General features: G+C 37.9%; 1 protein-coding gene across 7 annotated transcripts in view; it reads left to right on the top strand.

Annotated features, from left to right (window-relative positions):
• UBR5 (ubiquitin protein ligase E3 component n-recognin 5) overlaps window positions 1–22441 on the top strand; it is a 136221-nt gene that overhangs the window by 12376 nt on the left and 101404 nt on the right. For 3 of the 7 annotated variants that reach the window (XM_065903430.1, XM_065903428.1, XM_065903427.1), the window contains exon 1: window positions 5547–5629. The exons of the other annotated variants lie outside the window; for them this stretch is intronic. In XM_065903430.1, coding sequence (XP_065759502.1) covers window positions 5562–5629 — 68 coding nt within the window. In that variant the 5' untranslated portion in view covers window positions 5547–5561. Of the gene's footprint in view, window positions 1–5546; window positions 5630–22441 lie in introns of those variants that run through there. 7 annotated transcript variants of the gene reach the window in all.

The raw sequence follows: 22441 nt of genomic DNA, 5'->3' as shown, positions 1-22441 counted from the left end.
AGAAAGTACTGTGGGTCTATGGTTGTCCATGGTTTCTTTTACTTAAATTTTGTTGATAAATGAAAAAAATAAAGAGGCAAAGTGGGAAAATTTTACTCTTTTGCTCAATTCAATGACTATTTTGTCAACTAAATTGTGTACGTTGTGATGCAAAGATGATGGCCTCTGCCCTCTTGGAGCTTTCAGTTTAATGGGGAAACAGGCATATAAATAAAGAATTAAGTGCTAAGGGAGACTGTAAGTGACAGAGAAGAAGGATCTGATGATTAAACCTGGTAGTTGCAAAAGGCTTTGAAGACAAGGTTTCAGGGTGTGGGTACTGGTTCATCCTCTTAACCTCCATTCTCTTGAGCCTAGAGTTTTCATTTATAGTCATTAAAAATGCCGGTGGCAACCAGAGGTTCATCATAGATGTCTGTATTTGATAGTGATAATCAGAGTTTTGATAGTAGTCCAGAACTGTCAATCGTTTTGAGAACAGTTTACATACAGACAGTGGGTTTTTGTTTTTTTTGTTGTTGTTGTTCAGTTGTTGTTCCTTTGCTTTTTGTTTGCAAAAGATCTGTCTGGTGATAAAAATATAAGAGGATAATGACCCATTGGGGTGTGAAAACAAGTTTCTGGTGCTTTGATTTAGTTGTGGAAGAGATATTGGAAAGTGGCAGGGAGGGTCTAGGGGATGCTTGAAGAGCTTATGTGGGGAGTCTGTGCTCCTTTCTGTTTGTGCCTACATAGGCTGGGCTTGACGCTATTGCTTATCGCTAAGTTGTGTATGACTCTTTGCCACTCCATGGACTGTAGCCCTCCAGGCTTCTCTGTCCGTGACATTTCCCAGGCAAGAGTCCTGAAGTGGCTGCCTTGAATGCCACCAGGAGAGCAGTGTCGGAGCACAGAGAAACTTCGAAATGCAACCTGGTGTTCTCTGACACTTTCATTGTTACTGTCATTTAAAATGAAAATTTCATGTAGTACACTGCCAATGAGTATTTTAAGATGATTTATGGTTCTAGATACTCCTGATCCGTTTCACAGGTTTTGCATTTCATATGGGATTTAAGACCCCAAGGTGAGATGAAATAATCAAAAATGCATTTCTGAATTTGGATGTATGTGCTTTAATCTTTTAAGTTTTCTAATTTTTATCTGTTTTCAGAAGGTTTGTTTTGTGATAATGACATTCATTATGAAGTATTACAGTTCTTACAGTGTTACGTGTCTCTGAAAGACTTTGTGTTTGATAGGCAGGCCCTGATGGGGAGGGAGCTCTGAAAATTGTGAAGACACTAAATTTGGAGTCAGGAGACATTTGGTTCTTCTATTATCAGTCATATAATCCTGGGCAAGTCATTTCCTTGCAGTGAGTTTTAGTTTACTCATTTGTAAGATGAGGGTTTGGATGTATGTGACATCTGGAAGTTCATCTCTTTGAGTCTGTGTGGTTGTTGGCCTTTAGATGCTGTTTTATGATTTGTATTTAATGTGTATTGGTCAGCTTTGCTCTTCTAAGATTTGATTTTCATTTCCTGCCTCAGACCTTCTGTTCTGTTTGTACTCATTCTAATGGGTATCTAGAAGCAGTGCTCAGTGGTTTCAGTCGTGTCTGACCCTTTGTGACCCTGTAGACTGTGGCTTGCCAGGCTCCTCTGTCCATGGGATTCTCCAGGCAAGAATACTGGAGTGGGTTGCCATTCCTTCCTCCAGGGAAGCTTCCCAACCCAGGGATTGAACCCCTTGTCTCCTGCATTGCATTGCAGGTGTATTCTTTACCCACTGAGCCACCTGGGAAGCCTCTGTTTAGAAGCAGTGGACATTCTAAACTCTGAACACCTTGGTTGTTTAACTGGAGTTGATCTCTTCAAAATCAACCCAACTCTTCTGTTTTGTTTTTTTATTCCCCTCAATTTTTTAACTGATGGGGCTCATGTATTTGATTTGACCTGAGTGAATTTAATTAGTATAAAATTATGTTATCTTTTCATTATACTTTCCATATAAATTTAATGGGGGAAGGTTCTGGGTAGCAAAAACTTATGTGAAATAAAGTGTGATAAAGCAAAAGCTCATTGACGGCTAACACCTCCTGGACTTGGGAGTGTTTGCTCACCTTTTGTTTGAGGCTTTTCTCTTTGCAGAGGCTGTTTGAGCAGTCCTGCTGCCTTTTTAAGTGCTCAGTGGGAATTTATCTTATGTTTTCTAGGGTACCTGTTATCATGCTGTATGGTAGGCTGTAATAATTGATCCTCCCTTTTGACTTGAGTAGATTACAAGTCTACTTGACTTTGCTGAGTAGAAAGTCATTTTTGAGATGTTCAAAATTTTACATCAAGGAGGATTTTAGAATTTTCATATTTTACAACTGAGGGAATTAAGTGCTAGCATGCTCAGATGAGTAGTGAAGTGGCAAACTAGACGCTACAGTAATTCAGCTTTATTGCTTTTTATTTTCTTTTTGGAATGGGCATGGGAAGTAACTTATTTTTCTGATACACACATACCTGTTAGTATATATATACACACATGCACACCTTTTAGTGTGTGTGTGTATATGCACATATGCAATTAAATATTAATATGTATACACTGTGTATGTTTGCGCATGTGTGTCATTAAATAGTATCTCATCATTTAATTCAGCAGATTTTGTGGGGCTTCTGTTACATGCTGGTTCTAACCTTGGGTATATGGTGGTAGAGCTTGAGTGACTGAGTGAGTGAAGTGGCTCAGTCGTGTCTGACTCTTTTCAACCCCAAGGACTATAACCCACCAGGCTCCTCCCTCCATGGGATTCTCCAGGCAAGAATACTGGAGTAGGTTGCCATTTCCTTCTCCAGGGGATCTTCCCGACTCAGGGATCAAACCCAGGTCTCCTGCATTGCAGGCAGACGCTTTAACCTCTGAGCCACCAGGGAAGCCTAGTCTATGGTAAAGACAGGCCATTACAGTGCAGTATGATAATACAGGGAAAGACGAAGTAAAGGATTCCTCACCAAAGGCACGTAGCCCAGTCTTGCAAAGAAGGAAAGCTTATTGGAAGAAGAAATGTTTAACAGGAGGACAGGATTCTGAAGAGGGGGTAGGCTGAGGAGTTGGTGGGGAGATACGTGATGTAGGGCAGGGCCTGAAGGACTAGAAGAGCTTCCTGGGTGGAAGGAACAGCATGTGTGAAGCCCCTAAGGTGAGAGAATGCTCAGAGTAACTATATAGGGTTTCATATCAGTTGAATAGTTTTCTTATATGTATGTAGTGGGTTAGACATGGAGCAACTGAACCAGTTCAGTGCAGTTAAGGGTGTGAATTCCATCCTAGTTTTGGCGAGTTGCTTGATTCCGTGGCTACAAATAGCATCCTTAAACCTCTCTCCAGCCAAGTTGTTATTTGTTAGTGTTAACGAGGACAAACAAGCTTGAATAGATGGTTCAGTTCAAATGCCTTAATGCTGTTGGGAAAAGCCTGTAAACGGACCAATAATTCACTGAGATAAACAAAGACTGCATTTTTCTGTGTTAAACAGTTCATGGTCTTAACCAGGTTAAAAGATAGAAGTTTCATAAGAAGTGGTGAAAGAAAAAGACAGTGTACTTGTTTATGGGTTATGAATGATTGCTTTTGATGTCTCTGTAATATGTTTTAGTGTTTTATATACTTCTGTGTGAGTATATATTATTTTAATAATAGAAAAAGAATAAAAAAAAAGAAAAAATAAATCCCTAGGAAAGTGTTTTAGTTAGTTATTCACGTAAAGCAGGAAATTTCACTGAAGTTTGTTTTTTCTTTAGAAACTTCTTACATGAAGTGTAATTTCTTTGTGTAAAACTGAGGCATGATTCTACAAATAATTATTTTAAAAAGTTGTTTTGAACTCTGATATTGAACAGAGCCGTTAATATATGACATATATGTTGTGTCATATGTAATATATATTATGTCATGTATATGACATCAGATATATGGACATAATTTCTGACTTGAGTTTACAGAATATTTGTTCACAGCCATGCCTCAAAGGAGTTGTATGTGTTGAAAGATTTTTGGGTTTTGGACTAAAGCTTATCATTTCCATTTTATAGTCAGAGTTCACCCAGGGAGAAGACAGTCAAAAACATTGTGATAAAAATTTAAGCACTTTTTCCTCCTAGTAAATTGACCAGAATTTTCACCATAATTTAACTATAAATGAACATGAAAAGAAATTTGACTTCATTTCATTCATTCATTCATTATTATTCAACAAATATGTACTGAGGACTTGTTTTGGGCCAGATACTTGGGCTATATCAGTGAACTAAAGAGGCCAAAATTTTTGCCCTTGAGGAGCTTACATTTTAGTGACCCACTTTTTGATTTATTAGTTATGAATCACTTCTTTTGAAATGTGTAGTGTTTGATTTCCATATGTCACATCTATTTGAAATATATTTCTGATAAAAACGTAATCAGTTAGGAATGATGGGAAAGCCCACCAAATTATTCTTTGCGGTATCCTTAAATGGTTCCTTAAACATTCTCATCATCCTGCAGAACCACTCTTTAAATTGTCCTTCCTTCAGTTTGAGCCTGTGAGTGCCATCAGGGGAGCTGAGTGATCATCTCTTTGAAGACAGGCTCATTGTGGTCTCTGCATTCCTAGTGCTTGATATATGTTAGTACATATTTTTGCTAAATTAATCTGAACTTCAAATGTAAGCAAAATAAAGTACTTCATTTTAATAAAAATTAGTTTAGAACTATGTTCTAATCTCTAGAATAAGGAATGAATTAGTGTATGGATTTTTTTTTTTTTTTTGAATGTACTGTTTTAGTAACATTGAAAGATACCACAGTATAACTTCACTTGATACTCCCTCCCCCCACCCTCCCCCCATATTTCTTTTCATGTAGGAGGAGACCTTCCTTCACTGAGGAGGTTTTGACTCTATATGTTTATGTAATTTTGGTGAGGCGGATATTCTTTTTCCCACCCAACATTCTATTGTAAACATTTTCAGATATGCAGAAAAATTGAAAGAAGGTAACAGTGAGTTACCTTATCCATTTGGTAATTGTTGTTTTGGTAATTATTTTTTCCAAATTTGCAGAATACACATGTATATATAAATGACTTTGTTGAGCTGTTTAGAAGTTGCAGTCATCATGGTGCTTTTTTAATTTTTAAATACATGGTGGGCTTGCATCACCTAAGAATATGTACCTTCTTCTGTACAACCATCATTCTCACTTTAGGAAATTAACAAAGATTCCTTCTTACCTTAGCTTTTCTCCACTTGTCTTTAAAATGTCTGTATACTTAGTTAGCTTAGTTTTTTCAAACCAGAATTCAGTCAAGGCCCACACATTGTATTGGCTTCATTTGAATTTTGTCATGGAGTCATTTAAAAAAAAATTGTGATTTTTCCAAGGGCTGCACTTAATTATTGAAATACTAAAATTATTCAGTTCACAGTTGTGTCATTGTTTCCAACTTTTATGAACTTTTAATTGATCTGTGTATATAATTTTCATTTGTCAGTTGTGTGTGTTTTAATGAATTTCTCAGTGTTGCTTTCCGTAGATCTGATGGAATCATGCATTTTTGCAAGATTTGCAGTTTCGCTCTGCACATGTCTTGCATTGGATTACATTTTGTTGTCAGGTAACATCCTATGATTAGCACCAGCTTGACTTCAAAAGATGTGGGTGTTGTGCAGTTGTAAAACTTGCAGGAGTTTTTGGAGACCATTTTAATAAGAGATTAGTAGATGGTGAAGGTTTTGGCCTTGTCCACTTCTGTTTCCTTATGTGGTCTCTGAACTGTAGGAATGAGGACATGAGAACATTCTATCAGTATATGTTACTGGGTGATTGACAGGAGAGTTGGCTCATCAACATTGTATTAGTTACTAGAGTATATAGAAGTATAGAATTTCTATTGATATTTTGTAAAGATTGGCTTTTGAGAAAAGATTTGCTATTCAGGTGAGTCTAAGGTTAAATAGATTTGTAAATAAGATAAGTGATATAAACATTTAAGAAAGTTCACAGGTGTAGGTAGTATAAAGTTTTGGTTTTTAAATTTGGCACTGGTAGGAAGATTATCAGAGATGAATAAAAAATGAGGCTTTATTCGTATACTAGTGGAACTAGGACCAAAGAAAATGCTGAGCTTTCCTTTGATCATCATTCTGTTTTTTTTTTTTTTTTTTTTATTGTATAATCACTCCAAACTTAATGGTGTGAAACAGTACTCATTTATTATTATTTCTGGAGATTGACAGTACTCAGCTAGGTGGTTCCTAACTAGATTAATGCAGCTGTCATCAGATGGTAGCTGGAGTCATCTGGAAGACTCACATGGCTGGGATGTGGAATGCTGATGTTTCTCAGGCATCTCTACCTCTGTGAGGTCTACCAGGTAGCCCAGTTTAACAGACGTCTCCCAAGAGACAGAGAGCCAGGCTAGAATGCCCTTTCCTGACCTAGCCTTAGCAGTCATGCAGTGTTTCTTCAGCCCAGATGTTTGCTCAAGAAACAAATCATAAGGTCCATATTTAAGGGAGAAGGATTAGACTTCACCTCTTGATGGCATGAGTACCAAAGAATTTATGGATTTTTTTTTAAAAGATGACCACAACCATTAAAAAAGATGATAAACTAATAGTTAAGTATAATTGTTCAGGAGCAGATTTGGGTACAATGAAAGTTTTAGGAAAGATTGATACCATGTATTTGACAACAGAAACAATGAAGATTTGATATTTATAGTGCTGGACATAATGCATTTTATGGCAGTAGTAACTATTAGTGTACATAATATTTCCAGACAGAAGTCTTAAACTAGACAGTTATACAGCTTAATATCATAGACCTCTCTCCAGAAGCATCCAGGTCAGAATCACAAAGGGAAACAAGTTAAATGTATTTCTTTGACCTCACTGAAAGTGAAAGTCGCTCAGTCCTGTCCAGTTGTTTGTGACCTAATGGACTGTATAGTCCATGGGATTCTCTAGGCCAGAATACTAGTATTCCACTTAGAGTCAGGTGGTTGACTGGGTGCATTGTTTAGGAAATGTGAAACATTTGCTGTGTCCTGAAACTTAAAGATTGAAATATGGGCCAGTGATAAGTTGTTCACTGTGACGGCTCAAATACAGCGGGTATTTCCTGTGAAACAGAAATTTCTCGGGACAGAAACTACTCAGCTTTACCATCCCTTTGATTAGTCAGCTTTAGGACTGAATGTTTTTCTATATCCAGAGGCAATCTGTCTTGAAATGACTAGGTATTGCTGCAGAATCTATTTATTTTAATAATCATTTATTTGCATACTACTTTGTACCAGGCCTTGTATTAGCTACTGCCTAGTTAGTGGCATTTAAAAGAAGCCTTACAGACAGTTTCAGAGGAGAGTTCTCTTTTGGGTAGGGTCATTGTTGGCATAAATGTGTAGGCTCCCAGTAAGGTTAATATGAAGGTGACATCTATTTGCATGTAAAATTTGTTAGAAATAAATCTTGTTATTTCATAGCTTTGCCTTAGGAGGTGTATTACTTGTGGTCAGTTTTAAAGTAATATTGGTCATGTATCATTTTTCTTGGTGTTTTGCAGGTTTTTTAAATGGAATATGTGATGAAATTGCAGCATCTTTTTTGTGAATGTGAAAAAGAAAGACCCTGTATTTTTTTGTGCCTGCAGTACCTTTTGTTGTTTTTTTCTGTTTCTAGCCAGAAGAGGCTTTATCGTTGTCATTATAAAATGAAGATGTGGGGTTGGACAGTTTCTAAGAGCCTTCCCAGGACTAAAAGCATGGAAGAGAGTGGGTGGAAGTTTTAGATGAGAAAGGTAGTAGGAAATGTCAGTGAAGTGTCAGTTTGAGTTGAATCATATTTTGGACTTCCTGCAAGCCATGATTAAAAAAAACAGTGGCTAAAAAATTAACGTTTATCATGCTAGATCAGAGAGAAACTTTTTCTTAATCATGCTCTGAGATATATTTTTACTGAATCTTTTTTACATTTAGGGCTACTAAAAGCCCCAATGAACAGTGAATTTTATAGTACACACAGTTTTCTTTATAACTAAAGTGAGCACTCGTAAAATCTGAAGTTATAATAAGAAGTCCTTGTTTTGTGGAGGCCCCTCTATGGGAATTTAGGATTGTAACTTTCTGGGTTAGAATTATGTAATGTTTAGAGGCTGATCTCGGAAAATTAATGTACTTTGTTCATTTTAAACATTTTTAGCATTGTTACTCCTTACCATGTATGAAGCACTGCGTTTTGGAAACACCATCTCAGCAGCTCTGAGATGCTGGAGGCCTGGCAGCGCTGTTGCAGAGACAGTTTGTGCTGAAGGCGTTTGAGCGTGGCTCTCAGGCGGCACAGCTGTGGGGTGGTAGGTCTCTGAGCACAAGCCCTTCGTTATTAAGGCCCATTAACAGAGTCTGCTGCTGAGGCCCATGGGTTATGTGAACTGAAGTTTTAACATTTGTAGATAAAATCAAAGTGTCATAGTAAAGGACTGCACTCCAGCATTTGAAGGCGGCACATTAATGTTATCTTGTGCCTGCATGAATGTAGTTTTTTCATGGCTTTGAGATCTTGCTCTGTTTGCAGAGGATGTAGGCCCTTCCTCCTGTGTCTTTTCTTCCCTCTGCCTGGGGTTTCATGGAGGAACGAGGGTCATCAAGTGACAGATCGTCTCCGTGTTCAGTTAAGTGTTGAAACTAGGACTGTTCATTTCTGAAGCCAGTATGCTGGTTCCTGTTGAGTCAGCTTTTCTTCCTTTCTCCATCTGGACACACTAGGGTGTGAGATGGTGGACTGGGGACACATTAGAATCATTACCATAGTGACAGTAAATCGTTTCCATCCTTTTTGTGTTGTTTGGCTGAGAAGGGTTGTGAACAGTTAGTCTCTGCTTTTGTGTAATATGCTAGTATCTTTAGTCAATCTATGTGATATCTGCAATGTACTAAATCCCCAGACATGTGAAAACTAAGTCATAGGTTTAATCATTAAGGAGATCACTGTGTCATTAGAAAAATAAAATAGAAATGTAAAAAGTAGGATAGCAGTATTAGAGACAAAGCAGTAAATGATTAATTGCTAAATTGACTAGAACTGATAGGAAGTTCTGGAGAAAGTCAAACAAGAAAGTGTCCACTGGGCCATAGTATCTTAATTACACTATCTGTAGCTGTTTGATATATAACTGGGTAGGATAGACGTATTCTAAATGTAATATGGAAAGGTTGAGATAACCAGGATTTTAATAGATGCTGTGGATTCACATGATTTTTGCAGTACAGGTGAGCCAAGAAGTACAGTTTCATCCATGAACTTCAGTTATGTCTAGTTGGTCCTTTGTATTAGTTACAAGATCTGTTTCAGATGTCTTTCAGTGTTTTTTAATGGGGTACAGGGGTCGATATTTGGAGTCATTCTTTGCTGTCTTTGAAGTGTTGCTCGTGTGCTCAGTTGTGTTCGACTTTTTGCGACCCTATGGACTTTGGCCCACCAGGCTCTGTTCATGGAATTTCCCAGCACGAGTTCTGGAGTGGGTTGCCACTTCCTACTCCAGGGGATCTTCCTGACCGGGGATTGAACCTGTGTCTCCTGCACTGCAGGTGGATTCTTGACCACTGAGCCCCTGGGGAAGCCCTCTTCACAGTGGTACTGCCTACCAGTGGCTCTGGTTCCCCAAATTCCTTTTCCACCAGTTCCCACCCAACGGCTCCTTTTCTTTCACAGCTCCTCTTCTTTCTTTCAGTTAGAAGTGGTAATGCCAGCAAAAAGAGCAGGAGCCTCTAATATTTTGCACCAGGCTCTGTGCTAAGCAGATTGTATGCTATGGTACCCTGTTGGTTCAGTGTGTAAGTAAATTTTACCATCATGGAAGTGAATTTATGGTTTATATTATTTACTGAATGTGTTGAGGGACTCAAGTCTTTTCTGGTATTTCAGATCAAAAATCTTGATTTAGTTTAAAGGTCAGGCTTTTAAGTTTTGATTATTGTGGTTAGGTTTTTCTGGCTTGACTACTTTATAGACTGTGGCCAAGCCAATAACTTGAGACACCATTAAGAGAGTTTGAAAAATTAGGGTCAAGGCCCTTTAAACTTGCTGGCTTCAGGGAGAGCATGCAAGAAACTCTTCCACAAGCTCAATAGAGCGTCCCTTAGATTTTTAAAAAGAAAATTTTGTCCCTAGGGGGTCTGTTCACACACACACACACACACCCAACACACACCATTTCTTTACTTGCTTTTGGTCTTTTCTGTTACCTGCCCTTCTCCCTCATCCCAGTCTCTGTCTCTGTGGACATGCAGTAATCTTGAGAATATTTAAAGATGTTTCAAGTTGCACATATACTTCTTAAACACAAATAGTACCTTTACTTTTCTATCAGTTTTGTAAAGAAGACGACAGTACACTGCTCTGAGGTTGGTTGGACAAGTGAGTCTGCATACTTTCTGTATCCCAAAAGGCAGGAGAGGGTAAATTGTTTTTGTTTCTAATTTGGTTAACTGTTCTGGTGAAATTTAAAGAATTTTGGATCTAGTTTTGATAGTTTGTGTTAAAAGTTATTTTAAAAGCTTATCCCTTTTCTGTCTTTGGTGTGCCATTTTGTTACTGTATTTAGTTGAAAGCAAATTTAACTTTTGTCCTCACTATTATTTGCTAGGTATACAATTTCTGGCTGGGAATAATTTTTCTTCAAAATTTTGAAGGCAGTTCATCATTGTCACATAGCCTCCAGTCCTCCAGTGTTCATTTTGAGGAATTCAGTACTATTTTGACTCCTAATCCGTTTACATGATCTACCTCCATCCCTCCTGCTCCCCCCCTACCCTGAAAGCTTTCTCAGTTTGTGGTGCTGAGAAATTTCATACTGATGGCCTCTTCATGGTAGATCCTTTTCTCATTCATTGTATTTTGGGCCCCAGACACTTAAGTTGGTGCCTTTATTCTGGAAGTTCTGATCATTTAGTTCTAGGAAATTTTGTTACACATTTTTCTCTCATCCGTTTTTTCATTTTTCTTTTTTTTTTAAACTCCTAGGAGTTGGATGTTTGATCCTTCTGTTGCCACTCTGATTTATTTATCTTTTCTCCTTTGTAGTCTGTCACTTTGACATTTTCTTTTATATTATGCTGAAGATTCTTTTTCTCCATTTGGGCCAGTTTCTAGGGAAAGGAATCCTGAAACGTAAGAGCATGGATGCGAGCATTGTGGTCTGGGGACTGGTCACCACCTCATTTCGGCAGACAGCTTTTATGGCTCCCAGTGTGCCCAGACCTGCCTGGCCTGGTATCCCTAGGCTGTTATTCTGGTTGAATTTCTTTAAGTACAGAACAGTTCTGTCAGGGTCTGGAAGGGGCAGTCTTCTGTCCATAGGGTAGGGATCTTAACTGCTCCTTATGCACACTTCCTGCTGGGGTCACCCCCAGGCTTCAGAGGTCCCTGATGCCTCCAGTTTCTCAGAGTTAACCTGTTCCTTTTCAGCCCCTACTTCTGCAGACTTTAGCTTTCAGCCTTCTCTTGTTGGTTAAGTCATTTGCCACTTCTGCTTTCCAGCTTTCCAGATTTTGTTGGCATCTCTTGCTTTCAAGTGCTCTAGCCTTCTCTCTCTTTGTCCTTGTAATCTTAACATTCGTTTGTTGTCATTTTAGGAGGTTGTAGGAGGTGATGGAGGTACATACATGTTTAACTAGGAGTCCTGTAGAAGAAAATTACTTAATTCTGAATACTCTTGGTTCTCCATACCACTCGTCTTAGCCTGCTTGGGCTGTTGTAACAAAATACTGTTAAGTGGTGCATTTATTAGGTTGGTGCAAACGTAATTACGGTTTCAGACCATGAATTTTAAATCATTATAGCTAGGCTCAAACACATCTTGATTAATCAAAATAGGAACCATTACAATCAACACGTTTTTGCTAGTGAGAAAGAAGTTTATTTCTATAGTGTAAAAATCCATGCCTCAGAATTGGATGAACTCTTGGAAAGCATTTTCTGTATCCTGCTGGTTGTAGGACCATTTTCCCTGCAAGAAGTTGTCAAGATGCTTGAGGAAGTGGTAGTCAGTTGGCGAGAGGTCAGGTGAATGTGGCAGATGAGACAAAACTTTGTAGCTCAATTCATTTTACTGTTGTGCGATGGGTGGTCTGGTGTGGTCATGGAAAAGAATTCGGCTCTTTCTGTTGATCAGTGCTGGCTGCAGGTGTTGCAGTTTTTGGTGTGCATCTCATTGATTTACTGAGCATACCTCTCAGATATAGTGGTTTCGCGAGGATTCAGAAAGCTGTGGTGGATCAGATGGGCAGCGGACCACCAAGCAGTGTCCATGACCATTTTTTTTTTTTTGGTGGGCTTTGGGAAGTGCTTCGGAGCTTCTTTTTGGTCCAACCACTGAGCTGGTCATTGCCAGTTGGCGTGTAAAATCCACTTTTCATCACACATCACAATCCTATTAAGAAATAGAATTCGTTGTTGCATAGACTAAGAGAAGATGTCACTTGAAAATGACGATTTTTTTTAAATTTGTGGTCAGTTCACGAGGCACCCAGTTTTCGAGCTTTTTTACTTTTCCACTTTGCTTCAAGTGCCAAATGACCGTAGAATGATCAGTGGTGAGTTCTTTGGCAACTTTTCGTGTTGTTGTAAGAGGACAAGCTTCAATGATGCTCTCAATTGGTCGTTGTCACATTCCGATGGCCAACCACTACCCTCCTCATCTTCAAGGCTCTTGTCTTCTTTACAGAGTTCTTGAGCTACCATTGCACTGTGTGTTTGTTAGCAGTTCCTGGGCCAAATGCATTGTCAATGTTGCAAGTTGTCTCTTCTGCTTTACAGTCCATTTTGAATTCGAATAAGGAAATCTCTCAACTATGCTTTTTGTCTAACATTTCCATAGTCTAAAATAAATATAAGCAATAAATAAAGTCATTAGCAAAAAACATAAAGCAAGAAGTGTGCATTAAAATGATAGATAATGGAAATCGAAACTGTAATCAGAAATCTTCCAGCAAACAAAAGCCCAGGACCAGATGGCTTCACAGCTGAATTCTACCAAAAATTTAGAGAAGAGCTAACACCTGTCTTACTCAAACTCTTCCAGAAAATTGCAGAAGGTAAACTTCCAAACTCATTTTATGAGGCCACAATCACCCTAATACCAAAACCAGACAAAGATGTCACAAAAAAAGAAAACTACAGGCCAGTATCACTGATGAACATAGACGCAAAAATCCTTAACAAAATTCTAGCAAACAGAATCCAACAACATATTAAAAAGATCATACATCATGACCAAGTGGGCTTTATCCCAGGAATGCAAGGATTCTTTAATATCTGCAAACCAATCAATGTAATACACCACATTAACAAATTGAAAGAGAAAAACCATATGATTATCTCAATAGATGCAGAAAAAGCTTTGACAAAATTCAACATCCATTTATGATAAAAACTCTCCAGAAAGCAGAAATAGAAGGAACATACCTCAACATAATAAAAAAGCTACATATGACAAACACACAGCAAACATTATCCTCAATGATGAAAAATTGAAAGCATTTCCCCTAAAGTCAGGAACAAGACAAGGGTGCCCGCTCTCACCACTGCTATTCAACATAGTTTTGGAAGTGTTGGCCACAGCAATCAGAGCAGAAAAAGAAATAAAAGGAATCCAGATAGGAAAAGAAGTAAAGCTCTCACTTTTGCAGACGACATGATCCTCTACATAGAAGACCCTGAAGACTCTACCAGAAAATTACTAGAGTTAATCAATGAATATAGTAAAGTTGCAGGATATAAAATTAACACACAGAAATCCCTTGCATTTCTATACACTAACAATGAGAAAACAGAGAAATTAAGGAAACAATACCATTCACCATTGCAACAAAAAGAATAAAATACTTAGGAGTATACCTACCTAAAGAAATAAAAGACCTATATATAGAAAACTATAAAACACTGATGAAAGAAATCAAAGAGGATGCAAATAGATGAAGAAATATACTGTGTTCATGGATTGGAAGAATCAATATTGTGAAAATGAGTATACTACCCAAAGCAATCTATAGATTCAGTGCAATCCCTATCAAGCTACTAATGATATTTTTCACAGGACTAGAACAAATAATTTCACAATTTGTATGGAAATACAAAAAACCTCGAATAGCCAAAGCAATCTTGAGAAAGGAGAATGGAACTGGAGAAATCAACCTGCCGGACTTCAGGCTCTACTACAAAGCCACAGTCATCAAGACAGTATGGTACTGGCACAAAGACAGAAATACAGATCAGTGGAACAAAGTAGAAAGCCAGAGATAAATCCACGTACCTATGGACACCTTATCTTCAACAAAGGAGGCAAGAACATAACAATGGAAAAAAGATAACCTCTTTAAAAAGTGGTGCTGGGAAAACTGGTCAACCACTTATAAGAGAATGAAACTAGAACACTTTTTTTTTTCTTCAAATTCCACAAAAACTTTTATTTTTTTTTCCATTTATTTTTATTAGTTGGAGGCTAATTACTTTACAGTATTGTAGTGGGTTTTGTCATACATTGACATGAATCAGCCATGGAGTTACATGTATTCCCCATCCCGATCCCCCCTCCCACCTCCCTCTCTACCCGATCCCTCTGGGTTTTCCCAGTGCACCAGGCCCGAGCACTTGTCTCATGCATCCACCCGGGGCTGGTGATCTGTTTCACCATAGATAATATACATGTTTCGATGCTGTTCTCTTGAAACATCCCACCCTCGCCTTCTCCCACAGAGTCCAGAAGTCTGTTCTGTACATCTGTGTCTCTTTTTCTGTTTTGCATATAGGGTTATCGTTATCATCTTTCTAAATTCCATATATATGTGTTAGTATACTGTAATGTTCTTTATCTTTCTGGCTTACTTCACTCTGTATAATGGGCTCCAGTTTCATCCATCTCATTAGAACTGATTCAAACGAATTCTTTTTAATGGCTGAGTAATATGCCATGGTGTATATGTACTACAGCTTCCCTATCCATTCATCTGCTGATGGGCATCTAGGTTGCTTCCATGTCCTGGCTATTATAAACAGTGCTGCGATGAACATTGGGGGTGCACGTGTCTCTTTCAGATCTGGTTTCCTCGATGTGTATGCCCAGAAGTGGTTTTGCTGGGTCATATGGCAGTAGAACACTTTCTAATACCATACACAAGAATAAACTCAAAATGGATTAAAGATCTAAATGTAAGACCAGAAACTATAAAACTCCTAGCGGAGAACATAGGCAAAACACTCTCTGACATAAATCACAGCAAGGTCCTCTATGACCCACCTCCCAGAGTAATGGAAATAAAAGCAAAAATAAACAAATGGGACCTAATTAAACTTAAAAACTTTTGCATAACAAAGGAAACAATAAGCAAGGTGAAAAGACAGCTTCAGAATGGGAGAAAATAATAGCAAACAAAGAAACAAAGGATTAATCTCAGAAATATACAAGCAACTCCTGCAGCTCAATTCTAGAAAAATAAATGACGCAATCAAAAAATGGGTCAAAGAACTAAACAGACATTTCTCCAAAGAAGACATACAGATGGCTAACAAACACATGAAAAGATGCTCAACATCACTCATTATCAGAGAAATGCAAATCAAAACCACAATGAGGTACCACTACATGCCAGTCAGAATGGCTGCTATCCAAAAGTCTGCAAGCAATAAATGCTGGAGAGGGTGTGGAGAAAAGGGAACCCTCTTACACTGTTGGTGGGAATGCAAACTAGTACAGCCACTATGGAAAACAGTGTGGAGATTTCTTAAAAAACTGGAAATAGAACTGCCATATGACCCAGCAGTCCCACTCCTGGGCATACACACCGAGGAAACCAGATCTGAAAGAGACACGTGCACCCCAATGTTCATCGCAGTGCTGTTTATAATAGCTAGGACATGGAAGCAACGTAGATGCCCATCAGCTGATGAATGGATAAGAAAGCTATGGTACATATACACCATGGAATATTATTCAGCCATTAAAAAGAATACATTTGAGTCAGTTCTAATAAGATGGATGAAACTGGAGCCCATTATACAAAGTGAAGTAAGCCAGAAAGATAAATACCAATACAGTATACTAACACATATATATGGAATTTAGAAAGTTGGTAACAGTAACCCTATGTGCAGGACAGAAAGAGACACAGATGTGTAGAACAGACTTTTAGACTCTGTGGGAGAAGGCAAGGGTGGGATGATCTAAGAGAATAGCATTGAAACATGTATATTATCAAGTGTGAAATATATCGCCAGCCCAGGTTGGATGCATGAGACAAGTGCTCAGAGCTGGTGCACTGGGAAGACCCAGAGGGATGGGATGGGGAGGGAGGTGAGAGGGGGCGTTCAGGATGGGGAACACATGTGCACCCATGGCTGATTCATGTCAATGTATGGCAAAAACCACTACAATATTGTAAAGTAATTAGCCTCCAACTAATAAAAATAAATGAAAAAAAAATAGATAACATAGCCACATTTATTAAGAATGTATTTCAATATCAGATGGCAAGTTTCACAATGCAAAAACCATAATTACTTTTGCACTAACCTGATAATATTTTTCACAGTTCTGGAGGCTGAAATTCCCAGGCCCAGGGTGCCATAGTGGTCGAGTTCTGGTGACAGCCTGTTTCTTGACTTGTAGATAACTGTCTTGTATTTTTCCATGGAAGAGGAAACACACTCTTGTCCTGTTTCTTCTCTTCTCTTATTTTAAAATTCAATTTAACTTAATTTAATATTTTACTGAAGTATGATTTACAATGTTGTGTTAGTTTCTGATGTGCAGCAAAGTGATTCAGTTACACTTTTATGTATGTATATTCTTTTCTCATGTTCTTTTCCATTATGGTTTATTGCTCTCAGGGGAGGTTTGAAGCTTGCTGTTGGCTTAGCAGTGATCCTGCATTTTCCTCCAGAAAATGAGTGTCCCAGGATGTGCAGGTTTGACAACTTTCCAAAATGGACTAAAGCCTGTTTCAAAATTTAATTTTGGAAGCCTCTTTTGTTCTTCAAGCATGGGGAAAGTTCTTTAAAACTTACTGTAGTCAAGGCTTATGTTTTCTTTTACTACCTTTCTTGAAATGTTTTCTACCTCATTTTGTCCTCTGTTTGGTGAAGAGCAGAAAGAAAGGTGTTCTTTCACTATGCTTCCCCATTTATTAAGGTTCTCTTCAGGGCACTCAGGTTCTTCTCTGAAGCCTTCATTGAGTCTGATTTCATGTCCACAAGAGATAGCAAAGTGGAAAGATTGTCAGATCTTGCATCTGCTGTCCAGTTAATGAGATCTACATCTGAGAAGTAGGTTGGGCTTCCTTTTTTTCTGTTTTCATATCAGTTTTCTTTCATTGCATGCATGCATGCTCAGTTGCTTCAGTTGTGTCCAACTCTTTGCGACCCCCATGGACTGTAACCTGCCAGATCTCTGTCCATGGGACAGAGGTCCTTTGCCCTCCTACAGCGAGGGGATCTTCCCAACCCAGGGATAGAACCTGGGTCTCCTGCATTGTAGGCAGATTCTTTATCACTGAGCTACCAGGGAAGTCCATTTTTATATTTATTCACCCTTACTTGGAAAGGAGATTCAGATCCTAAAATAATAATAATTTGATCACAGGAAGGTGGTATACAATTTGTTGTTTTTTTGCAGGCACTCTGGCACTATCGACTGTTTAGATTATTTGTAAGAAAAATAATTTCAGTTTTTTAGGATCTTTTTGACTTTTTGGAAACTGTAGCCTTTTTGTTTGTGTAAGAACCATTTTTTTTAGTTTAGTAGACAAATACTTATGTTTTCATTGACATGTGTCCCCTTTTCTGAGATGATTAATCTCAACACCCTTCAAGGCCCATTTCAAAATCCTGACTCCCCAGAAGCCCTGGCATTCACTGATTCTTCTAACCTGAAATGAATGCTGCCTTCTCTTAGTAAGTTTTGGTTGTAACACTTATCTTGGCTCCCAGTTTAGTGTTTTGTTTGTTTCCCTATGTATGCCTTTTGTTTTTACAAGTAGATTATAGTACACTCCTTGAGATGTGTGGATTGAGTCAGTGGTTCTCAACTTCCCTTTCTTTCTCAGGCTTCCTCAGGGGTAGATGGCACAGTTTTCTGTAGCTGTGGTTTGTAATTAAGGTTATCTTCCCAAGTGTGTAGAGACCCTTCAGGTGGTGCAGTTTGTCTCCCTGCTCTTCCCAGTGTATCATATAGTGCAGCTTATTTCCTGTAATGCTTACCTCTGGGCTGTCAGGAAGTATTTGTTGATTGAATTGAACCCTTGGCAAGTGTCAGGAACAGAGGCTTTAAGAGGTTTTGTCTCCCCTCCTCTTTCACCTCTTAATTGAGTAATTACAGGTAAATCAACCTCTTGTAGTCCTTTGTTTTCTCATGGAAAACAGAGACTATTATATCAAGAATTTGATATTAAATGATAAAAATCTGTATGCTTATTATTATGACATCAAATAAAATAGTGTCAAATTAAGTACACTTCTTCGTTGGTCCAGTTTCTAAGAAACTTCACACTCTGCGTATTAGAAAATTTTAAAATTTAGATTTGTCTTTCTTTTTAAATTTTAAATTTATCTTTCAATAAAATATTGGTACCACTAGTTTGTTGCTTTTTCCTTTAATCTTGGCAAGGTGAAAAGTTGGCAACCTTACATTTATTCCTTTAATTTGAAGGAAATTTTATTTATCTGTTAATGTCTAGAAGTTAGAATAATCTTTATGCCTTAAAACCTGTGGCAGCCCAGTTTGGGGACAGATTTCTATATATTTATCTGTTAGACTAAGCTTGTTAATGTTTCTTTTCAAAGTTTCTGTCTTTACTGATATTTTTTTCTGCTTGAACTATCAGTTTCTGATAGAAGTGTATTTCTCATTGGAGTTGATGTTTCCTCAAATGGTCAGTTTTTGCTAGAGATAATTTTTGAGATGTGGTATTAGGAGCATTCAAATTCTTGCATGTTACTTGTTCTTGGTGGATTATTCCTTTTAATGTTATATAATGTCTCTCTTATCCCTTCTATTATACTTCTTTTTCCTTCAATCTGATAATATTTGACTTTTAATATGTGCAGTGAACCATTTGAATAAGCAGGCTTATTTCTACTGTCTGAATTTTACATTTTCTGAAGCTTTTATTTCGCTGCCTTTTTTCCTTTGTTAGATTCGTAGTTTCCTGTATTTCTTTCTTTTTTTTCCTCTGCTTTTGACTGGAAACCATAGATTGTTATTTCTATTCTTTTAGTGGCTGCTATTAAGCTTTTCAGTCACAACTTTTATAACAAAACCATGAGTTTTAGCTCCAACTTCCAGGATGAACCTAGTCTCTTCACTGGGGAGCACTTTGAGCATCATTTCCATTCTGTGGAGATATTTATCTTTTATTTGATCTCAGCTATGTCTTTGGGTTTTCTCTTTTTTATAGGTGTCTTTCATGGCTGTATATTGAGTGGGAGAGGTTTTCCAGGGAGAGCAAAGTACACCAACTCTATTGCCATCATTCTTCTAGCCCACTGATACGCATACCTGCACGTAATATTCAGTCATTGTTTGTTAATTGATACATATCTTACACATTTCTTCCATCTGTTTTAGTTTTACTCACTTTACTCTTTTCACCTTTATATGGAAAGGAGAGTGGAGGGAGCAGTCCCACCCAAACCTGTGGAAGACCTTTTCATTGACTCCCCACATCAGACTTGATGGAGTATTCAATGCTGAGAGAAGAAAGGAGGTGTCGAGAATGTAGTTAGTCTGGAATAAAGCAGCTTTCGAGTCCTACTGTGAATTGGTAATATTTATTAATAGTAATCTCATTGTTAGGCTGGTTCCATTTTGTTGGATTTGTTAACTCTTCTGCTTTGTCAACACTACAGATGCCAGTTACTTTTGTGGGAACCAGGAGATCTGCGCTATATGTAGCTGTGTTGTCGCTATGATAATAGTGACTGAGTTTGGGAAGGATTCCTCTTCTGCCTAGTGTTTGCTGGAACAGTCTGAGGTGGGAGTGCCAGGCTGGAGATGAGGCTCGTGTTTGGCTCTGCCTCACTCAACTGCTCCACCATCTTCCTTTTTCAGGAGGTTGAAGTTAGTTACGAAGAGAGAATTAAACCAGTAAACTTGTTAGTTCTTGATGCTGCAGTTTTGAGAATATTGCATCTGTGACTAGGAAGTAATTTTTGAGTTTTTTTTTTTTAAACCATGGGAAAGAAACTAGCAGTCCGGGAGTGATAATTAAGGATTGGCAGTTCGATAGACTGATGTCCTTCATGATCATTCTCAGGATTAGCTCTCTACCTTTAATTATCCACACACTGTCTAAAAGCACCACATTTGTGTTTGTTTGTGTGTGTGTGTGTGTGTGTGTGCGCGCGCACATGCGTGTTTGGCTTTTATTTTTTAAGTGGTTGGAGGTTGAGATGGAATGAGAGCCCTCTCTCTATCTGTGATGTCAGTCTGTAAATTAGAGACTGCCTGTTGTGTCTGCTAATATTGGGTTAAGTATTTATTGTTAGATGAAGAACTGGAAACTTTTATTGGTAGATCTCTGAAGGCCAAATGCTATGTTGCCAGAGAGGAGAGATTTGTGTTCATTAGTGCTCCATGGTGATAAAAGGAATGTGGTAGAACTCTTAAATTTGACTGTGGTGGCTTGTAGTTTTAACCTTTTTTTAAAAAAAATAATTTCAGTTTGTATCTTTGAATTTCAGAAGAAAATTCAAACCTAAAGGAAGGTTTTCTGAGCTAGAGAGCTGGTGTTAAGAGCCCTAGTAGGTGTAGATTTCAAAGAAGCCAGTCGATACAACTTTCAGACCCTCTCTGGGTACACTGATGATAACGCTTCAGGTAATAAGCCAGGTTGTTGTGTAAAGCCCACTTGGTTAGTCTGGCTTCATGGGAATAAAGATGCCCAACAAGGTCTACTTATACTGTAGAAGGAAAATACTGAAATCTATTGCTGTCTCCTAAAAGTAGATTAGTTTGAATCATAGCTAACTACCTAATTTTTTCTACTTAGAGAAATAGAAATGCTGTTGCCATGTTACTTGGATTTAAAAACCTGTCTGCTGTAGATATATGTTTGATGTAATTTTACGTAGAGTAAGATTGTTTATGCTGTTTCTCTTTTTAATCCTTGAAGTTGCTTAAACAGTAAGGAAATTTGAAAATCTTTTTTGTTTAGATAAAGAAAAAAGGAAAGTCAGTTTGTCACTACTGAGCTGTAGGTTTTTGCGGGGGTAGAGATAAATAACACATGGTCTCTATTTCTGGGAGTTTAGATATTAAATCAGTGTCCCCTGGTTCCTTAAAACCTTACTAGAAAGAATGGCCTGTTTGTGTTCCATGTTTAGTGTTTCCCAAACAGTGCTTACTTCCATTTGGAAAACACAGGACTAAGCATAGTTAATCGGGTTTCTTTATTTTAGGACTTACCAGAGTCTAATAGAGGTATGTGGATTGTGAATTTCTAAGAAGAGACTTTCTTAAGCACATTTCCAAAACTTGAAATAGTAGAGTCCTACATGGACTATTAATCTTGGAACTACTTTAAGCAATGCTTACATGTATTTGTGGTATCTTAGAGTAGTGATTTCCAAACTTATTTTATCATCAGTATCACTTTGGGTTTCTTAGACTTTTTTTTTTTTTTCCAATTTTGAGTTGATAAAGTGTTTATGTGATTTAAATTTAACCAAGTGTACATTGGCACTCCGTGAAAAACTTCCCTTCCTGCTCTGTTTCCTAGCTGCCTACTTCCTTTCCTCATAGATGACTAATGTTATTCCTTCCAAAGATATTTTATGAATGTATCATAATTTATTTAGCTAGAACATAAATTACTGAGTCTTGTATTTGGAGATTTCTGACTTAGTAAGTTTGGGTGGGGTCTGGTACTATGTCTTTTAAAATGTTCCTTAGAGATTGGATGATTAGCCAGGTTTAGACGCTATTATTTTAGATGGTACACATTACTTTTGCATGTGACATATTTTCCAATTCTTAAAACAACTCTGAAGCAGCTATGGTAGGCACCATTTCTGGCAGAGGTGGAAACATGAGAGCAGATTTTAAATGACCTGCTCAAGGTCATGCTCCTCCTTTAATGGTGGAGCAGAGACTCAAAAAAAAAAAAAAAAATAGTATCTAGGTAGGTCTTGGGTTGGCACTGATTTTGCCTTTTCATGGCTACAATGAAGATGTTTGGCTAAACAACCCCCCTCCCCCCCCAAAAAAAAACCCCCCAAACAATTAAAAAAATAATATGAGTATTTAAATCCAATTCTTATTTTGGCACAGCATTAAAATGTTAAAATATTTTACTGCATTGCTTGCCAAAAGATAGCTAGGAATTAGACTTTTCTCTAGTTTGGTTTTAAGGCGCTTAACCAGTTAGACTCAGGTT

The sequence above is a fragment of the Muntiacus reevesi genome, chromosome 12 (genome assembly GCF_963930625.1).
Source record: "Muntiacus reevesi chromosome 12, mMunRee1.1, whole genome shotgun sequence".
In the NCBI taxonomy this organism is placed as follows: Eukaryota; Metazoa; Chordata; class Mammalia; order Artiodactyla; family Cervidae; genus Muntiacus; species Muntiacus reevesi.
Note: the sequence above shows the minus strand (reverse complement) of the source record. Positions and strands in the feature narration are given on the sequence as shown.